This window comes from Pelophylax lessonae (genome assembly GCF_965119305.1).
Source record: "Pelophylax lessonae genome assembly, chromosome: 4".
Classification (NCBI taxonomy): domain Eukaryota; kingdom Metazoa; phylum Chordata; class Amphibia; order Anura; family Ranidae; genus Pelophylax; species Pelophylax lessonae.
In genome coordinates this window covers 531,075,433-531,098,016 of record NC_138771.1, presented here as the reverse complement: position 1 = coordinate 531,098,016, position 22,584 = coordinate 531,075,433, and the positions used below count along the sequence as shown (strand labels likewise).

The window sequence follows — 22,584 nt, the reverse complement described above, 5'->3', positions numbered from 1 at the left end:
CTCTTTACTAAGGGCCCTTTCACATAAGCAGTGTGCGCTGCCACTGGAGTATGCTGGAAGGCAGCCATGCTTATGCATTTTTTTTTTTTAGCTAATGTCATTTCACAAAGGGACATTGCATTAGGTTCTATTGGCCCCAGTATGGTGCAATGCGGTGGAATAAGTTGCACCTTACTGCACTGAGAAAAAATACTGCATGCCATGCTTTTTCCAGCACACACTACTGTGTGTATTCACTTCAATTATCCAAACGTGCAGATTAAATAGGTTAACAGGGACTTTCCTTTCACATGATTGGATAATTGAAGTTAATAAGTACAGTGGGGATCGAAAGTTTGGGCACCCCAGGTAAAAAATTGTATTAATGTGCATAAAGAAGCCAAGGAAAGATGGAAAAATCTCCAAAAGGCATCAAATTACAGATTAGACATTCTTATAATATGTCAACAAAAGTTAGATTTACACTTTCAAATGGCGTCTGCAAAAGTTTTGGGCACCCTGCAGAGTTAATATCTTGTACTGCCCCCTTTGGCAAGTATCACAGCTTGTAAACGCTTTTGTAGCCAGCCAAGAGTTTTTCAATTCTTGTTTGAGGTATCTTTGCCCATTCTTCCTTACAAAAGTCTTCCAGTTTTTTGAGATTTCTAGGCTGTCTGTCACGCACTGCTCTTTTAAGGTCTATCCATAGATTTTCAATTATGATTGTGAAGGCCATGGCAAAACCTTCAGTTTACGCCTCTTGATGTAATCCCCCGTGGATTTCGAGGTGTATTTAGGATCATTATCCATTTGTAGAAGCCACCCTCTCTTTAACTTAAGCTTTTTCACAGATGGCATCAAGTTACCATCCAAAACTTGCTGAAATTTTATTGAATTCATTTTTCCTTCTACTCGTGAGATGTTCCCTGTGCCGCTGGCTGCAATACAACCTCAAAGCATGATTGATCCACCCCCATGCTTAACAGTTGGACAGAGGTTCTGTTCATTAAATTCTGTGCCCCTTCTTCTCCAAACGTACCTTTGCTCATTCTGGACAAAAAGTTAAATTTTAACCTCATCGGTCCACAGAAATTGTTTCCAAAATGCATCAGGCTTGTCTATATGTTCATTTGCAAAGTTCAAACGCTGATTTTTGTGGTGAGGACGTAGAAGAGGTTTTCTTCTGATGACTCTTCCATGAAGACCATATTTGTACAAGTATCTCTTTATAGTGGAATAGTTTACCACAAGAACAGTGTCTGAAAGATCTTTCTGGAGGGATCGTGCAGTCAAACAAGGGTTTTGAATTGTTTTTCTCACAATCCTGCGAGCTGTTCTGTCTGATATTTTTCTTGGTCTTCCAGATCTTGCTTTAACTTCCACTGTTCCTGATGACTGCCATTTCTTAATTACATTCCGAACAGAGGATATTGACAGAAGATTATAGCCTTCTCCAGCTTTGTGAGCGTCAACTATTTTCAGTTTCATTTTTCTAGACAACTGCTTAGAAGATCCCATGGTGCTGATTGATGGGGCAAGGTCAGATGAGTCTGGGCATTTAAAACCTTTGAGATTGACATCATCTGGTCTTCCCAGACGATGATTGAGAACAATCCATGACACTAGCAGGTCTCAGCCTTGCAAAGGGGACAGTGCATTCTATAAATTCTGCAGGGTGCCCAAACTTTTGCAGACGCCATTTTTTTGTTTTCTGTAATTTTGAAAGTGTCAATGATGGAAATAAAATCTAACTTTTGTTGACATATTATAAGAATGTCTAATCTGTAATTTGATGCCTTTTGGAGATTTTTCCATCTTTGCTTGGCTTCTTTATGCACATTAATACAAATTTTTACCTGGGGTGCCCAAACTTTCGATCCTCACTGTACACAATCTATTGTGTGAACAACTTCAAGTAGAAGTATGGTACTTGGACCATGCCTCACTATAGGCCAATCACTATAATGCTTAGCTTCAGAGACCAATAGTGAGGCATGAACATGACAAGCAATTGTGCTGTCTTTCAATGCTTCGTAGTAGGTTGCAAAAATTGCTCTCCAATGCGTATCTACAGTGCTCTGGAACACACCTACATTAGACCAGATTTTTTTCAAGCTTTGGAGTGTTCTAACAGCCCAGTCATTTTGAATGAGTTGCTGAACGCAACACTTCCTAAACCACAACCCCAACACGTTTTTTCTATGACTTCTGTTAAATGTTTTTCTTCTTTATTTGACTGTAAGCTCAACTGAGACACTGGCGCAAAGTACAGTGAAAACTGAACTTCTGGCTCTCAATTGCATTGGAACAATCTCATGCAGAATTAGTGGAGAATATTATAGGTAAAAAAACAAGAAATGCTAGTGTGCCTGGACACAACACAGCACACTTTATTATCATGTGAACGGGGCTTTACGAGCCGGTTCACACTGGGGCGACATTAGACAACTTTGTCGCCTGACAAGTAGCGCTCCAATCAGTGCAATGGGACCGTTCTAATCAGAGCGACTCAAGTCGCTCCGACTTAGAAAAAGGTTCCTGCACTACTTGGGGGCGACTTCGGTGCGGCTTGCATTGACTTCTATTAAAGAAGTTGTTTGCAAGCCATGCCGAAGTCGCGCTGCAGGGGGCGGCTTCAGAGTCGGGCAGCTTTGAAGCCGCCCCAGTGTGAATCGGCTCTACAGGGTTTTTTTTTTTTTTTTAACAGAAATATTTTTAATTTATCTCAAGAAGAATGCCCATACATAGTCCAAAAAAGGGAGTGAAGAAAAAGCAACTTATATAACACTAGCATCATACCAGCAGATTAACACCATAATCAAGGCACGAGAGGTATATATTATGCATCGATATAATGCATAAACAGAGAAAGTTCCAAGAAGAGGGAAAGAGAGAAGAGGCAGAAGGGAACGAGAGCGAGAAGAAGGGGGGGCGGGTCGGGAAGGGTATAGGGGCAAGAAGGGGGGGGGAGAACAGATAGAATGGTGCAGAATATCGTCTCTCCAACAAGAAATGCTGACACTATGGCAATGGTCTAGTGTTCACCCAGGTTCCCCAAATCTTATCAATATTAGAGGGGCACCTTCTACTCATATAGGTAAGGTTAACAAGAGGCAGAACTGAGTCTTCCAACGCCGTCCACTGTGAAACTGTAGGGGGGTCAGCCCGTTTCCAATTAATTAGCACGGATTTCCTGGCATAAAAAGCTGCATAGAAAACAATGGGTAATCGGGTCAACATCTCCACAAATGCCTAGTAAAAGAACTTTGGGGTCTAAGGGGATAGACAGTTGTCCCACTGCATTGATCTCATCCAACACCCCCTGCCAGAATTGTTGAATCAACGGGCATGACCAAACCATGTGGATAAAAGTACCAGAGTCAGTCTGGTATTTGGGGCAGTGATCAGTCCTGGAGGGGTATCTGCGTGAGAGCCTTGAAGGTGTATAATAAGCCCTATGGATAAACTTAAGCTGGATGTATCTGTCTCTGGCTGAGATAACTAGGGGAATAAACTGCCGAAGTCCCTCATCCCAGTCTTTAGGGGTAAGAGAGGGTATGTCACCCTGCCACTTATTAAACAGGCGGACATCAGTGTTTACTGAGCAACAGAAGATCCGAAGATACAAGGAGGACAGGAGCCTGTCGGCATGGCTGGAGATGAGGAAGCGCTCCACTGTGTATGGTGATACAGTAACTACAGAAGGGAACTGCGCCTGGAAGGCATGACGCAGCTGCAGGTAACAGAAAAACACCCTGGGAAGGAAGAGCAAAGGTGAGGCTTTACAGGGTTTAGTGGATCCTAATGTTATAGGTCGCCAGTGAATTTGTTGATTGTATTGAGTAATGCAACCTAGGCAGTGTTTAGATTGTGGGACAAAATTCAGTGATGTGTTTCCTCTGTCAGTGTAAGGTGACTGTGATCTGAAGGAACTATGAAGTTAAGGGGGGCTGTGATGTGAAGGGGTACTATGATGTATAGGGGGGTCAGTGATGTGAAGGAGATTGTAATATAAAGGGGGCTGTGTTGTGAAGAGGGGACTGTGATGTAAATTGAAGGCTGAGATGTAAAGAAGGGACTCTGTTGCAAAGGGAGGAGTTGTTATGTGAATGGGAGGCTGTGATATAAAGGAGGGACTCTGTTATAAAGGGAGGAGTTGTGATGTAAAAGAAGAGGGCTGTGGTGTAAAGGAGGGACTCTGATGTAAATAGAGGCGTTGCTATGTAAATGGGAGGCTGTGATGTGAGGGGAAGGGGAATTTCCGCTTAAGAACTCGTCCCCCGCTTCTTCCCTTGCACAAACGGCGAGGGGGAGCAGGTACCCGATTTTGACAGGTACCTGCTCCTCCTCCTGTGGCACTCAGCAATGGAAGTTCTCCTTTCTCCCTCCCCTTGCAGTGTTCTGGGACACTGACAGGTCCCAAAAGACTGCATCCACCAGTCATGATGCGTAGCACGATTCGCGCATGCGCAGAGGGCAAGCCGCAAGCTGTCACAGCCGGGTGCCCATAATGAAGATGCAGGTGGCCGAGACCAAGGACACCAGAAGAGACCGCCTGGGGTGAGCTCACTGATGGATCCTGTGACAGGTGAGTGTCTGTTTTTTAAAAGTCAGCTGCTGACTTTTTTTTTTTTGACAGGTGCCTGGAGATCCTCTAAAGCATTTATTCAATTTTATTGTAATGCAGTTATTCAATCATAACATAAATAAATGTTTTTTGAAATGCCGCTAATAAGAGCTGCTTTTAGCCTGTTGTAATTCCCTGCAGGGAGAGGGAGGGGTAGCACTGGGGCCAATCAGGTATGTGACAGTGTTTATATGATGACAAGTAACATGCTTACAGGAGGAGAAAGCAGAGTGAGCAAATAGCTGACCGCTCCTCTGGCAGGTGAAACGGCTTTTATATATTCACAAAAGAGGAAAAGTGCCTCAGAATCACCATAGAAAGAGTGTTTAAGTTTTTCCTTTTAGGAAATGGATCCCACAAAACTATTTCATATGTGTCTCTAGTCATCCTTGCAGAAAACAGTCATGACTGTTTATCCAAACTCTTTAAAACCTTTAAAAATGTATTTTATACTGTCTGTATTAAAAGTTATTTATAATAATTCTTATTTAATGTGTTTACTACAATAATGTGAAATATATTTTCTTTTAATAATGATAATTATCTTTTTTCACAGCTAAAGAAGTTTGCGCATGCAAACATCCTTGGAGGGATGAAACATTATTACGATGACTTGGATTTCAAGAACATAATGGATTTTGTGCAAGAAAAGGTTAGTAAATGTTGGCAAATGTGATCTGCAAGGTCATAATCTTGATTGGGGATTTTGTTAACCGATAGGAGATAGTTAGTGACCGTTATACAGTATTTAGATGACTGTAGTGTTAAACAGTTTTTTGTGTATTTGCCACTGCAATCCTAAGCAGCCAACTGGGACAGATTTGCACAGGTCTGTGACAAATTTAAAGCTTTTCACTCTAAACAGATGCACAACTAAGAAGTGGTCAGGGACAGATTTTTTTTGTCCCAATGCTATTTTAGAGCAGCTGAGGGAGAAATGTATGAATGGAGTTGACTATCATAAATCTGTCAAGTCTTTCCCCCTGCTTAACGCTGCCTTGCTTTGCAACACAATTCCAAAATGTCCCCCAGCGTTGCATGCTAGCTCTATGGTTATACAGTACTGCAATTATTCACAGTGACCAAAGGCTGTTGCAAGTAGCATTACATTTATTTTCTAATTTACCATCCAATTTTTAAAAAAATTTAACAGTAACAACAGTGTTTGATTATATAGTAATGAATTTGAGACTTCACCATTTTTCTTTGTTGTAAAAGTGGTTGTAAAGATTTTTTTGTTAATAAAAACAAACATGTTATACTTACCTGCTCTGTGCAATGGTATTCCACATAGCATCCCTGTACCTCCTCTTTTGGGGCCCCCCGCCAATGCTCTAGGCTCCTCCTCATCCTGGTGCACTGCCATAGGAAGCCGCTTCTTTTAGGTATACACCTGCGGGCTTGCTCCTGAGTCGGGCTGTGTGCATCTATAGACACTTACAGCGCAGCTTGGCCCTGTCCCCAGCTCCATGCTCACAGGATTTGCTTAACAGCAACAGGAGCCAATGGCTCCCACTGCTCTTACTGAGTCCTGCGACAAGAAGAGAGAGCAGCACTGCTGCCCTCAGGTGCATTGCTGGATTGAGATAAGTATTTAGGGGGTAAGGGGGTGATACAAACACTGGGACATGTTTTACCTTAATGCAGACATTTCCATAAGGTAAACATGTCCTGCCATTAGAACCACCATAAAGCATATGTCAAGGCAAAAAAATACATATTTAGTACATCTCTGCTAACAAGATTTCTGGCAGAATCAACAGGTATTTTGCACTTATTAAGCAGATATAAAGAATGTATTCAATGGTATATTTAGCAGACCAGAATGGAGAAAATTGGAGAAGATAATAGTAAGGGTGTACATACATTTTAATTATATTGTATCTACAGTAAGTGTGAGAGTCCTATATTTGATATTCAGGGAATGGTTGAAGGTTAGTGCTTAGGCAGATGTACAGCCAGTGCTGTATCTTGGCCTAGGCCGACAAGGCCCAGGCCTAGGGCGGCACTTTTCAGGGGGGGCAGCAAAAAAGCTGCACCCTGCACGAAACAAAAACAGCCTCCTCCAGGCTCCCGCAAGGAAAGGGTCCCCGTCGGCTTGCACTACACTTATAGTATAGTGCCAGTCTCATGGGGCGAATTGGACCAGAGGGCAGGGTCCAGGAGGCAAATCAGTCTGGCACCCACATAAAGCGGTCACACTGCTACCTGCCGGTATGATAATACAGGCGGGTGAGGACATTTGATCAGACCGCAGGCCGCCAACCACACTTAATAGAACTGGTCCGACGGCCCCCAATGCTACTAAGTGTGGCACTGCAGCCTAATGCTCCACCTACCCTCCTCCGCCCCAGGTATGGCAGGCATCATGTAAATAATATATTTTCTATTTCTTTAAACATCCTTGTCCTTGAGTGAGCATATTGAATTGCATCATATATAATTAAGACATTTAATTGTATATGATGGCAATAATATTTTGGACCTGGTTACCTCATATGTGCTATTGCAATATGTCACTGGGTTAGTAAGATTACTCCAATCTTGTAAATATATATATTTGGACTTTTTTTGCTGCCACTGATTATTTCACTTATTTGTATAATGACTATGGACGTCCTAGTCATTATACAAATAAGTGAAATATTCCTAGAATTACAATCAGTGGCAGCAAACACAAGTCCAAATATCTTAGGCTGCACTAATGGGCACTGATAGGCTGCACTGGATGCCACTGATGGGGCTAAAACTGATATGCTGCACTGATGAGGTTGCATTGATGGGCAGAAATGAGGCAGCACAGATAAGGCTGCACTGATGAGACTGAACTTATGGGAACTGATGAGGCTACGCTGATGGGCACTGATACACTGTGGATGTGGTTTACAGATGACAGAATGGGTCATAAACAGGAAGGGGTCATATTTAAATTAGGGGGTGCGCAAGTTTAGTCAGGCCTAGGGCAGCACAAAACCTAAATACACCACTGTGTACAGCTGCAACCTCAATATTGGGAACACCTGTAGAACTGGTTGTGAAGAAAAAAATATATTTTTAGCTGAACTGTGGACGCTAAGCAATGCAGGGGTGCAATTTTTTCCTGTACAGTCAAGAAAAAAAATAATGTAAATATTACATGGAGCTAAATTGTCTGGATATCCAAAATAGGCTACTTTGTACGGTGTACCTGTGCCTATAGCCAAGGGCCTGTTTAATAAATATGTGTGCAAAATTTTCTGAAACATTAATTCACCATCGAAACCAGCACTGAATCATAATTCTCTTATAATACATTCCCTGCATGGAGCTGAATCTAGGAAAATCAGTCAATGTGTAACAGGGTTTTGGCTGTCAGATTAATACTGCCTGTTATGGTATTTCTTGTGTTTTATTCAAATACTTGTGTTAGGTGATCCATCTGGGCCAGCCAGTTCATTTATTTCAGACTGTGGCATTCAATAATTAATCTGAGATCTACGATAAAAATAGCAACCACGCAATGGACTGGAAAAAGTTGGATTTATAGAACGCAATGGTGGGCTAATTCATATTGGTTAGGTGATTTCCATCAGTGTTAGACTTGAAATGAACAGCAATGTATTCTATAAAATATAGCCAGTCTCATTAATGGTGTCATCATCTAATGATTCAATCAGAATTTGTCCTTTATGTTCTTTAATACACAGAACACTTCCCACTATTGATTTATATTTATGTGTCAGTAAAGCTCACAATGAGCAGTGTGTCCTGTTTTTTCACTTTCTCTGAGTATAAGGGTGAGGATGAAGGTTCCATTCTTCCTAGCAAGGGATCCGTAAACAAATTCCTCCGGTTCTTCGGAGCAGAAAAGGAACAGTCTTCTCTTTTGTGACATTTGTGTTCATTCTTTTTTTTTCTTGCGATGGAGGAAAAAACAGAGCTTGATGGACCCATGATAGGTTTATAAGTAGGCAGATGTAAAGATATGTACATCTGTTTACATCCTTTTACTGCCATTCCTTCATGTTTAGGTCCGAAAAACTGAAAAAGGATGCAAACCTTTTAGGATCTTTTTTTAGACCTACAGTAGATGAACTCAGAGGTAATCAGATGTAAACGGACAACACATTTGTTTATATCCACCTGCCTGTAGACCAGTCATTTGCAACCTCTTCATTGTAGAGGAACCTTTAGTGTGCTTGAAAACAGGCTGGCTGAGTCCATTCAACGTAATTCTCAGCATATTCCTTCTACAGGCAGCCCACGGGCCATAGAAAATATTCCAAACAAATAATCCAGCCAAGCGCTCACTCCAAAGGGGTAGACTGGCGTGCTGCTCTCCTCAGGCAGGGAACTCCAAAATGGGTGCATAAAAGAAAGGAAAAGGAGGCGCAAACACCTAGTGCATTACCCGTGGTACTGTATAAATTTTTTTAATAAAATGCTAAATGCATACTCACAAACATGAAGAAATAAAATCGTGTTACAAATTCCTGTTACACGTGTGCTGGAACATGTCCTTGAAGATGCGACCGCTAACGCATTTCGGGAGTCAAGCTCCCTTCTTCAGAGCTGGTCATGCCATAGCAGATAGAAGTATATGTAGAGAGTAGCTCAATGTTCCTCCACCTTTTCCCTTCCCCTTCCTCCCCCCAGAGGGAGAGGGGGCAGGGCCATCCAGTGTCAACAAATCCACTCCTACTGTACCTTAGCCCTCAATATCTTTGTGGCCACTGGTTTGTATGTTCCATGGAACAGTTCAAATGAAAACTGCCCTCAGAACCACCAGCGAAGGGGTCCACAGAGCAGGGAATGTGAGCCGAGAACAGCACCTGAGTGTATGTGCAGACATATGATATTCAAGGACATGTTCCAGCACACGTGTAACGGGAATTTGTAACACGATTTTATTTCTTCATGTTTGTGAGTATGCATTTAGCATTTTATTAAAAAATGTTATACAGTACCACGGGTAATGCACTAGGTGTTTGCGCCTCCTTTTCCTTTCTTTTATGCACCCATAGAAAATATTCCATTGTTCACTTACTCTGTACTGTACTGTATATGGTTGTAAACATGAGTATATCGGCACTCAGCCATTCATGTGAATGACACACTATAGGCTGCACCTGGGCTGCCCTTGAAATATGCTGGGAATTATCCTAAATTGGCTCAGCCCGCCCATGTACAAGAGCCCGTAAAATAACTTTACGGTCTCAAGAAACCCCTGCTAGTAATTACTATATCTACAGCTCATGTACAATAATGCGATGGTCAGTGGGAAGAATGCTCCTACATTTGTGGTCAGTGTAAGAAACTTCCTCCTTATAGATAGCTAAAAAGATCATTGATTTGAATGCTTACTTATCTGAGAAGTAGAAACTGCTCAAGGAACCCCTAGTAACCTCTGGAGAAAAACTAGTTGAGAAAAGTCGCCATAGACTAACATTGAACTTCCATTCAGATCTGAATATAAAAATCTGAATCTCACAGGTGGATCAGATCTAAATGGCCACATACATATTTCAGCCATTTCTTTCTTTTCCTTTTGAGGATTATGGCTTACAGCTAATGAAAACCCAAACTTCAGTATCTCAGAAAATTAGAATATTACATAAGACCAATAAAAAAAAAAAGGATTTTGAATACAGAAACGTTGGCTTACTGAAAAGAATGTCCATATATAGTATAATATGCACTCAATACTTGGTCGGGGCTCCTTACTGCATCAATGTGGCGTGGCATGGAGGTAATCAGCCTGTGGCACTGCTGAGGTGTTGTAGAAGCCCTGTGGAAAATTGCAGTGTGAAATTTTCACAGTCTGTGATGATTTGGGGAGCCATGTCATCTTTTGGTTTTTGACCACTGTCTTTTATCAAGTCCAAAGTCAGCGCAACCCTCTACCAGGAAATTCTAAAGCTCTTCATGCTTTCCTCTGCTGACCAGCTTTAGGGAGATGCTGATTTAATTTTCCAGCAGGACTTGACACCTGCCCACACTGCCAAAAGTACCAATACCTGGTTTAATGATCAGGGTAAGACTGTGTTTGATTGGCCAGCAAACTCGTCTGACCTAAACCCATAGAGAATATGTGGGGTTTTATCAAGAGGAAGATGAGAAACACCAGACCCAACAAAGCAGACGAGCTGCAGGCCGCTATCAAAGTAACCTGGGCTTCCATAACACCTCAGCAGTTCCACAGGCTGATCGACACCATGCCACGCCACATTGATGCAGTAAGTCATGCAAAAGGAGCCCCAACCAAGTATTGAGTGCATACTATACTGTAAATGGACATACTTTTCAGTAGGCCAACATTTCTGTATTAAAAATCCTTTTTTTTATTGGTCTTATGTAATATTCTAATTTTCTGAGATACTGAATTTTGGGGTTTTTTGACAATATTCTGATTTTATGAGATGTAAAAAGGGGTATTAGGATTTTTTTTTTTGCCAAAAAAAAAAAAAAACAGTAATAGCCATTATATTCTTTTTAATTAACCACTTAAGCCCCGGAAGATTTTACCCCCTTCCTGACCAGGCCCTATTTTGCGATTCGGCACTGCGGGACTTTAACGGACAATTGCGCGGCCGTGCGACGCTGTACCCAAATGAAATTGACGTCCTTTTTTTCCCAGAGCTTTCTTTTGGTGGTATTTGATCACCTGTGCAATTTTTTGATCATGCACTATAAACAAAAAGAGCGACAATTTTGCAAAAATAACAATATTTTTCAAAATTCCCCCCCCAAAAAATGTAAAAAGCGTATTTTGATTGGTTTGCGCAAAATTTATTGCGTTTACTAACTAAGGGAAAGATTTCTGTCATTTTTGGTGTTTTTTTTTTTAACGAGTAATGGCGGCGATCTGCGATTTTTTTTTTTTTTTTTTTGCGGGACTGCGACATTGCGGCGGACAGATCGGACCCTTGACTGACATTTTTGACACTTTTGGGGTTACCAGTGACATTACTACAGTAATCAGTGCTATACATATGCACTGTTACTGTAAAAATGACACTGGCAGGGAAGGGGTTTAACTTTATTGGAGAAGGAGGGGTTAAGTGTGTCCCTAGGGGCATGCTTCTAACTGTTATAGGATGTGGCTGTTTGTGTAACTACAGAGATATAAGATCCTACATAGCAGGACCGTATGATCTCTGCACTTACACAGGGGAGAATGACAGGCGGCTTTGTTTACATTAGCCACCTGCCTTTCTCCCTCTGTAACGGACGATCACGAGTGACCGGCGGACATGGGGTCCGCCGGTCACACGCGTGGGGAAGTTAGGGAGCGAGCGGGGGCGGGAGCGCGCCTCCGGCGGCACGCACTTGCCCCCAATTGGCTCGCAGGCGAGTGACGTACCCATACGTCACTTTGCCTGCACGGGGCTGACCGCCGCAGTATATGTACTTGCGGCGGTCGGCAAGCGGTTAATGCTACTAAGTAGGAATAATAGTAATTTTAAAAGTAATTATTGTCATTTTTTAGCCGTTTTGCTTCACCAAGTCACAAAAACAGCCCGGTTATCATATCAAACAGCATCTAGAAAAGCCTAAAACTTCTGAAACAAGCCATTTGGAGTAATGATGCCAAAACTGAACATTTTGGTAACAATCATAAAAGCTATGTTTGGAGAAGAGTTCACAAGTCCTATGAAGAGAACCACACCATCCATACTGTAAAGCATGTAGGTGACTGTATTGGGGGCGTGCGAGCTACAGGGAATATTGTTAGAATTGATGGCAAGATGAATGCAGCATATAATTAGAAAAAATGTAGGAAAATATGCACTTATCAGTCCAGATGCTGTTCAAGCTATGCCCTAAGGTTAAATCAACCATTTGACAACTGCAGCAAAGAAAATTAAGCTTCCAGAGTGACTATCAGAATTTACTGACCTCTACATAATTTAGTCATTTTGGGGGATCGCAAACATGCAATTCATGCTAGGCAACCAAAGAATTTACAGGACCTGGAGCCTTTTGGCCAAATAGTTAGCCACAGCTTAACCATATGAGAACATAAAAGTCCTACACAATACATAATATTAAGAACTAAGAGTATGCAAACTTTTGAGCAGGACCATTTTCTTATTTATTTTATTGCTATTTTTTTTTTTTTACATTTTGATTTTGCTATTCTATGCTGCCTAAAAGTTCAATTTAAAATCATATAAAAAAGAGAAATTTGTTTGGTCTGATCACACTATTCTTAAAAATGGTCCACATTTTACAAATTCTGCCAAATGTATGTCCATATAGAAAATGAACTGCATCTTATATTGCTTTTTCGTAGATAATGAAGAAAGATCATTTTCATATAACCTTCGATTTAACAAAATTGGATAAAAGGATTTTCAAAGAAAAAATAGAAAAGAATAAAAAAAAGTAAATCGAAGTATGGATTCTGTAAATTGAGGAAAAAGAATTCTATGTATGCAACACTGTCCCTTTTCTATTATGATAAAAAAAAAAAAATCTACAGCTTTAAAGCACGACTGAACATATTAACAAAAGAGCTTTGAGCACTATGATCTCTAGAATCCTTACACAATGCATTATCGTTTTCTGTTCAATAGAAAAAAAAAATCTGCTACTGATTGTTCCAGAATGGAGAGGAAATGCTAAAGTCCTCTTTTCTCCAACAGTACTTTAATAGTCCATAAGCAACAGAAAAATAAACACAAGTTATTAAACAACCACTAAGCCTTGCACTACAGTTGCATTATACAAAGAGTTTATTATAAGCCCACTAGAGCGCAAAATATATTCTGGTAAACAGTTTATACCTGTGATGATAGTTTTCAGTATATGAATTCCTTTTTTTATTTCACATGCCTAGATGCAAGCCAAGCTATCCAGCAAAATGGAGTTACAGGGGTTAGGGAGAAAAAAAATATATAAAATTAGAATATCATCAAAAAGTCAAACTCATATATTTTATATAGATGCGTTACACACAGAGTGATTATATTTCAAGCACTTCTTTCTTTTCATTTTGATGATTATGGCGTACAGCTAGTGGAAACCCAAAATTCAGTATCTCAGAAAATTAAAATTTTACATGAGACCAATAAAAAAAGGATTTTCAGTACAGAAATGTTGGCTTACTGAAAAGTATGTCCATGTATAGTATAGTATGCACTCAATACTTGGTCGGGGGTTCCTTTTGCATGAATTACTGCATTAATGCGGCGTGGCATGGAGGCGATCAGCCTGTGGCACTGCTGAGGTGTTATGGAAGCCCAGGTCATTTTGATAGCGGCTTTCAGCTCATCTGAATTGTTGGGTCTGGTGTCTCTCATCTTCCTCTTGACAATACCCCATAGAATCTCTATGGGGTTTAGGTCAGGCAAGTTTACTTGCCAATCAAGCACAGTGATACCAGGATCATTAAACCAAGTACTGGTACTTTTGGCAGTGTGGGCAGGTGCCAAGTCCTGCTGGAAAATGAAATCAGCATTTCCATAAAGCTGGTCAGCAGTGGGAAGCATGAAGTGCTCTAGAATTTCCTGGTAGAGGGCTGCGCTGGCTTTGGACTTGATAAAACACAGTGGACCAACACTAGATGACATAGCTCCCCAAATCATCACTGTGGAAAATTTTGCATTTAATTTGGAAATGAAGGTCCCAGAGTCTGGAGGAAGAGTGGAGAGGCACAGAATCCAAGTTGCATGAGGTCCAGTGTGAAGTTTCCACAGCCAGTGATGATTTGGGGAGCCATTTTGATCTGCTGGTGTTGGTGCACTGTGTTTTATCAGGTCTAAAGTCAGTTACATTGATTAAAACTAAAGTTACCACTGTACAGGACACCAAGGATTGGTCCTGGACAGGATATATATTTCCCTATTATTTCGTTTTTGGTCTCTTTAAGGTCCAGTGTGAAGTTTCCATAGTCGGGTGATGATTTGGGGAGCCATGCCATCTGCTGGTGCTGGTCCACTGTGTTTTATCAAATACAAAGTCAGCACAGTCCCAGTTGCAGGCAAGCTCACCCAACAGGTCAAAGTCAGAGTATGGAGGCTTCCAAGCAGCATCCAGGGCTCCTCACCACAGACAAAACAGCCATCACCCAGCCTCTCTGACCAGCTGCTTTATAAACAAGCTTGAAAGGAAAATACCTTCTCTCTACAATTAACCCCTTCCTAAACATGCTCCAGGATAATTCTCTAGTGTGTGTGTATATATATATATATATATATATATATATATATATATATAAACATACAGTATCTCACAAAAGTGAGTACCCCCGCCACATTTTTGTAAACATTCTATCATACCTTTCATGTGACAACACTGAAGAAATTACACTTTGCTACAATGTAAAGTAGTTAGTGCACAGCTTGTATAACAGTGTAAATTTGCTGTCCCCTTAAAATAACTCAACACACATCCATTAATGTCTTAACCACTGTCAACAAAAGTGAGTACACACCTAAGTGAAAATGTTCAAACCGGGCCCAATTAGCCATTTTCCCTCCCTGGTGTCATGTGACTCGCTAGTGTTACAATGTCTCAGGTATGAATGGGGAGCAGGTGTGTTAAATTTGGTGTTAGCACTCTCTCATACTGGTCACTGGAAGTTCAATATGGCACCTCATGGGAAAGAACTCTCTGAGGAACTGAAAAAATAATTTTTGCTCTACATAAAGATGGCCTAGGCTTTAAGAAGTTTGCCAAAACCCTGAAACTGAGCTGCAGCATGGTGGGCAAGACCATACAGTGGTTTAACAGGATAGGTTCCACTCAGAACAGGCCTCGCCATGGTTGACCAAAGAAGCTGAGTGCACATGCTCAGCTTCATATCCAGAGGTTGTCTTTGGGAAATAGATGTATGAGTGCTGCCAGCATTCTTGCAGAGGTTGAAGGGGTTGGGGGTCAGCCTGTGAGTGCTCAGACCATACGCTTCACACTGCATCAAATTGGTCTGCATGGCTGTCATCCTAGAAGGAAGCCTCTTCTAAAGATGATGCACAACCAAGCCTGCAAACAGTTTGCTGAAGATAAGCAGACTAATGACATGTATTACTGGAACCATGTCCTGTGGTCTGATGAGACCAAGATAAACTTATTTGGTTCAGATTGTGTCAAGCGTGTGTTGTGGCAACCAGGTGAGGAGCACAAAGAAAAGTGTGTCTTGCCTACAGTAAAGCATTGTGATGGGAGTGTCATGGTCTGGGGCTGCATGAGTGCTGCGGGCACTGGGAAGCTACAGTTCATTGAGGCAACAATGAATGCCAACATGTACTGTGACATACTGAAGCAGAACATGATCCCCTCCCTTCGGAGACTGGGCCGCAAGGCATTATTCCAATATGATACTGACCACAAACACACCTCCAAGACGACCACTGCCTTGCTATAGAAGCTGAGGGTAAAGGTGATGAACTGGCCAAGCATGTCACCAGACCTAAACCCTATTGAGCATCTCTGGGATATCCTCAAACAGAAGGTGGAGGAGCGCAAGGTCTCTAACATCCACCAGCTCCGTGATGTCATCATGGAGGAGTGGAAGAGGACTCCATTGGCAACCTGTGAAGCTCTGGTGACCTCCATGCCCAATAGGGTTAAGGCAGTGCTGGAAAATAATGGTGGTCACACAAAATATTGACACTTTGGGCCCAATTTGGACATTTTCATTTAGGGGTGTACTCACTTTTGTTGCCAGCAGTTTAGACGTTATTGGCTGTGCGTTGAGTTATTTTGAGGGGACAGCAAATTTACACTGTTATACAAGCTGTACGCTCACTACTTTACATTGTAGCAAAGTATAATTTCTTTAGTTTTGTTACATGAAGATATAATAAAATATTTACAAAAATGTGAGGGGTGTACTCACTTTTTGAGATACTATATATATATATATATATATATATATATATATATATATCTGTATTGTCACTGTTGGTGAGCTCACATTCTGATCTTTGTCACTGACCACCTACTTAGATCTGGCAATACCACCCATGACACTGACCTCTTTCCTATAAAATATGTTTTAAGATATATTGTGTACATACATGGATTGACTAGCTAATAACATGTGCTCTAAAAAGTTGTAGTAGTAGATATTATATGACTTTTACTGAGGATGTCATTGAATGATAAAACATTTCAGCAGTAGGTATTGTGTGGAAGTTGAATAAACCCTAATTTGGACAACATTATTTCTGCTAAATCATTGTTTGTCATACACGATTTACATTTTGTAATACTTACTTTTATTCTGTTTAATCTCACTGCTGCTGATCTCATGCAGCTTTTGTGCAGCAACTTCCTGTCCATATACACTCGTTGCAGCATATGCTGCTTTGCATTTCAGAATGGATTTCCTGATGGTGAAAACAGTAGAACATGTCTGCATGATGTGCAATAAAATGGCCACTTGTTTCCTCCATTGAATTCCTGTTTCACAAGGGAACAACGCACAAGCTCAGTTAGGAGACAGGGACATCCAAATGAATGTTTAAAGGTATTGTAAAATTAATCACTAAACTTTCATTTTAGCTTTAAAGTGGTTCTAAAGGCAGAAAGTTTTCTTTTATACCCTAATGCATTCTACGCATTAACGTAAAAAAAACCTTTTGCATGTCCCCCAGCCCCCCTAAATACTTACCTAAGCCTGATCGCGATGCAGCATTGTGCACAAGAGCAGAGGCTCGCTCAGCTCTCTCCCTCCTCATTGGCTCAGTGACAGCAATGGGAGCCATTGGCTGCCACTGCAGTCAATCACAGCCAGTGAAAAGGGAGCAGGGGGTGGGGTCTATCAACACACAGAGTCTGCTCAGGAGTGAGTGAGGGGGAAGAGCCAGAAGCAGTGGCGGGGGACCCTAGAAGAGGAGAATCGGGGCTGCTCTGTGTAAAACCAGTGCATAGAGCAGGTAAGTATAACATGTTTGTTATTTTTAAACAATAAAATGTTAACCTTTTTTGTTATTGTAATTTTGAACATTAACTAATTAATTTGTTAAATCTCCAGTTCCTATTAAAATAAAACCAGGTCCTGTTACAAACTATTAATCCAGTGGTACAGAGTTGTTTCCAAATTTAAAATAATATAACCAACATATCCCAGCAGGGCTTCTGTTAGAAATCAGGGGGCCCTGTACAGCCTACCTGAAAGCAAAGCCCCATCTGCTCCTGGGACTATTCTAGGCTCATTCACTTCTGGAAGTATAGCAGAGAGGTCTTATAACTGATTTACATCGACAAGATGACCCTTCAGTCTATCTGCTCCACAACTTCTCTGAATTCAAACAATCCTATAAAAATAGTACTTTACCCCTACTAAATGTAGCTTAAAGTCGGATTCGGGTATACTGGAAAAACCTGGATGACCCAATGACTAGTACTGCATGGATAAATCAAGTTTATATATTTATGGAAGTTCAATGGTCCCTCTTACATAAGGAAAAACTAAGATAAAATCTATAAAATATGGCCTCCTGGATACACCAGACAAACAAGAACACTACCACCAATGGAAAGGTAACACAAACCTCACTACAGTGTCACTACTATTGATTCTCTTAATCATTTATGTCCTATTCAAGACTCCAAAGACACTTTGTGAGTCTCCAGTTTAGTATTTTAAATCCTTAAATCCTCCCCCACTGGGTAGAGAGGTTATGTCTCTCTAAGTTCTTTGTTCTATGCTATAAGATGCATCTGCATGATGTGAAGATCACTCTGATGCCTTGTTTTACTTTGCAGTAAATACAGTATGCTGCTTATACGTTTCAGAAATTATATTTGTTATAAGTTTGTTGGTTGTTGTCTAAAAAGTCACAGTTTATGTGGTCTAACAGACATTGTGCTCTGTATGTTTTACAGTTTTCCTGCTGTGGAGGAGAAGAGTTTAGAGATTGGGAAGTGAATCCATATCACTCATGTAACAGCACTGGACCTTTGTCTTGTGGGGTTCCATACACATGCTGCATAACTGGAAAGGTAAAATAAAAGATTTTATCATTTCACTGCATATTTCAGTCTAAGGCTTCATGCACACTTGACATAAAAATAAATGCTGCTTTTACAGGCGTTTGACACTTTTTTAGGCCTCTAAACACACCTCTATGCGGCCATGCACACATAAGGGTTGACAGGCATATTAGAAACCATTTAGATGCTGAATGAAAAAATCAATCACTTGCGCATTAAGTAGAGAAGAGTTTGAGCATAAAAAACACTTGATGCTCCTAAACTCCTGTAAACGTGCCTAAAACGCTAGGTGTGTTTAGTGCTTGAGTATTTATTCACTCCATTGGGCAGAATAAAGTAATATTCTGGCCAATAAAATGAATGAACGCCCAAATGCTTGACGTTCTTAAACACATCTAAACATCTATTTGAAGCTGATTGGCATGTTTTTTTGAGCAGCTTTTTTCCTGCCAGGAGCAAAGGGGAGGGAAAAAATGTCCTGTGTGCATAAGGCCTCATAAACCACAAAGATATGTTGTGTCTTTTAGTATTAATGTTGGTAAAAAAGGGCATTACTATAAAAAGTTTCTTATACCCTAGCAGAGCTGCTAGCTGAGACAAGGCCCCGGGGCCAAATCTGGCCCGCCAGGCCATTTTATTCGTCCCTCACACCTCTCTTGCACCTGTGGCATCCCCCTTGTCTCTGCCCCACCTTATCTCAGCTGTCGACAGCAGGGAGGATGACAGAACTCCTCTGCCAGATGTTGCATTTTTCTGTGCAGCTGGACTCTGCCCCCCCAGCACTTAGTGGCAGAGAGGACGACAGAAATCCACCTACAGATCCTGCGCCTCTTTGTACAGCCTACACGCCCCTACGTCCCCACCGCTCCTGGTCTCAGCATTCAGCAGACTCCGGCAGCTGACTTCAGCCCTCCTCCAGACCCTGTACTTTCTGCTTTCAAACTTAACCCCCCTTGCGGCACAAGGGGTAAGGAGGGTCACAATGGTGTAAAGAAAGGTGGGGGACTCTTGACTTCCGATGGTGGGGGAACTCTTGACATCTGATGTGGGGGGGGGGGGGTGGTTCTCTGGACATCTAGTCTTACAGACACCATTGGCAAAGGGCAACAATAATGATGATGTGACCCGCAATGAAATGGAGTTTGACACCCCTGCTATACACCATGGTGGTTAACATAAACTGTACAGCAGTGAAGCTCATTTTTAGTCGTTTGTTTTCCACAGTATTAGTCTGGAGTTTGCAAGAGCTTCATGTGTTTGAGAGGACTTCTTCCTGCCATCCAAAAACGTACTGCCAGATTAATTACCTCACACCTGAGCGATTTTTTGCTTGAAGCTCTAAAACGCTCTAAAACGCTGAACAAGCCAAATCCCATTAATCTCAATGGCCCCTGTTCACATATGAGCGTTCTGTCGCCTTAAGCAAAACGCTAATCGCTCAAGAAAGTACATACGCTTCTTTTTGGCAGATTACAAGCGTTTTAGGCCCCATAGATTTCAATACTGAAATGCCTGAAAACATGTGACTTGAGCGTTTTACAAGCGTTCTATTGCTCGTTTTCTGCTAAAACAGCAGCTCTCCATCCCCAATCCCCCCACCCCCCCCCCCCCCCCCACCCTATAGCTTTTTGTTGGCTAAACAAAAATGCCTGAAGCTGTAAAACGCTTGTAAAAAACTGCAAAAACACTTAAAAAAAACTCTGAAAAACAGCAGTAAATGCTACTCTCAGGTATGAATAGAGCCTTACACATATTGACCAAAGTAGGTATGCTGGTGTGTAGGACTGTCATAGGGAAATTGGTTTATACATTCCTTTCGGGTAGGTATTGATGCAAATAATCTATTGTCCTTTGTGAAGTGCTGCATAAAAATTGTGAGGGCTATATCTGATATGAGAATAAATCAAATTTGGTCTCTTCAGATACTAATAGTCTCAACGGGCATACCTCCTATACTATAAAGTAATAGAAAGTCCACAGTGCTGCAACCCTATATTTCAGTGTCTATGGGATAATGTTGGATAGTCTATGGCAGGACACCAGCTGTACATACCTATGATATCTTATGACTAAGGCCCAGAGTGTTTGGGGCTGAAACGCATCAATTTTTGTACATGATGGACTCTTATATCTTGATGTATTAGGAATAAAGTCTACTACAATTTTACTGCATTTTGTATGTGCCGGACTTCTATTCATACCTCCTGTACTGCTTTACAGGGGCTGCAAGGTGCAAGAAAAAGTTTCTCGACCTCTTGGTTTTCAATACAGTTCTCATATTATCATGGCTGAATATAGATAGTTTAGGCTTTGATCAAGGCACCTAGCTGCGCAAGACGTGTATATCCTATTCCATTGGAACTGGTGAAATAGCCAAAAGAGATTGGAGCTGTAATAGACATGGATAAGGCAGATAAGATATTCATATATGTAAAACCTCATTGCTGGATGCCCTAGCCATTGTGCCTAGGCTCTGCAGTCTACACCTACCACATATTCTAATTCTTCTAACCCTAAAGAAAGTAAGTGAGCTCTATGAAATTTACCTCTGTTTTGTGTATCCAAACCTCGAGGCTGGAATACATCAGTCCCCGATCCACATTCATGTTTTAATAATCAGCAACTATATTATCAAATTATGAAAAGAGCAAATAGGCAACACCCACCCCCATAAACATCAAGCTTTCATGAAAAAAAGATTTATTACAGATTCATGTCTGAAACACAGATACAAAAATCTCATCTCATTTCAATAATCACTGAAGTGTGACTGCAAAGGATCCAAGTCCTTTCTGCACAACTAATGAAAAAACTCTGTTTCATTTACATTCCCACATTTAATAAATTTGTGTGCTCAAGGTATAGAGCTGGACGGGAAAACCAAAATAAATGAGGGCAGTAGACTTCAAACGCTACATTGTTATCGTGATCTTGAAATAATGAGCACTTTAAAAATGCATTAAAATGTCTCAGTCGGAAATTAACTGCTGGCTGCTTTGAGGATGTATAGAGATGAGTCTGTAAATAAGCCTCCATTTTCTTTTATTGAGCTTATAATGTTCAAATCTCATAGTTTAATGATGAATTTAAAGTGATATCAACCTCTCAGAATTTACTTGATTAAAGAAAGCTGATTGTGTGAAAAATAAGAAAATGAAAAAGCTAATAATGTTATGTAGCCAATGTTTATTTTGGTGATATTCCTACTATATGCACTTTATGTTGATTTTACCACAAAACTTGGAAAGTAAAAAGATTTGTCATTAACCACTTCTGGACCAGAAGGTTTTCCCCCTTAATGACCAGGCCATTTTTTGCGATTCGGCACTGCGTTATTTTAACTGACAATTGCGTGGTCGTGCGGCACTGTGCCCAAAAAAAATTGATGTCCTTTTTTTCCCCACAAATAAAGCGTTCTTTTGGTGGTATTTGATCACCTCTGCGATTTTTATTTTTTGCGCTATAAACAAAAAAAGCGACAATTCTGAAAAATACAATATTTTTCACTTTCTGCTATATAACATTCCCAATAAAAAAAATTTAAAAATCTATTTTTTCATCATTTTAGGCCAATTTGTATTTTGCTACATATTTTTGGTAAAAAAATCTCAATAAGAGTATATTGATTGGTTTGCGCAAAAGTTATAGCGTCTACAAACTAGGGGAAAGATTTATGTCATTTTTTTTTTTTTTTTTACTAGTAATGGTGGCGATCAGTGATTTTTAGCGGGACTGCGACATTGCAGTGGACAGATCGGACCCCTAACTGACATTTTTGACACTTTTGGGGGGGACAAGTGATATTACTTCAGTAATCAGTGCTAAAAATATGTACTGTTACTGCACTATAGACACTGGCAGGGAAGGGGTTAACACCAAAGGGTTAAATGTGTCCCTAGGGGGTGCTTTATAACTGTTTGGGGGATGGACTTATGGAATGAACACAGGGACCTGTGTTCCTAAATAAGAGGAACATAGGAGCCCTGTGCTCATTGCTAACAGCACAACGTTCTGTCTCCATGGGGAGCGATTGCAGGTGCCCGCCGGCCCCGCAG

General features: G+C 40.9%; 1 protein-coding gene across 1 annotated transcript in view; it reads left to right on the top strand.

Annotated features, from left to right (window-relative positions):
- LOC309552437 (tetraspanin-15-like) overlaps positions 1–22,584 on the top strand; it is a 231,451-nt gene that overhangs the window by 161,683 nt on the left and 47,184 nt on the right. Inside the window, exons 4-5 of the mRNA XM_082253392.1 lie at positions 5,163–5,258; positions 18,422–18,538. Of these exons, the coding sequence (XP_082109518.1) occupies positions 5,163–5,258; positions 18,422–18,538 (213 nt within the window). The remainder of the gene's footprint in view (positions 1–5,162; positions 5,259–18,421; positions 18,539–22,584) is intronic.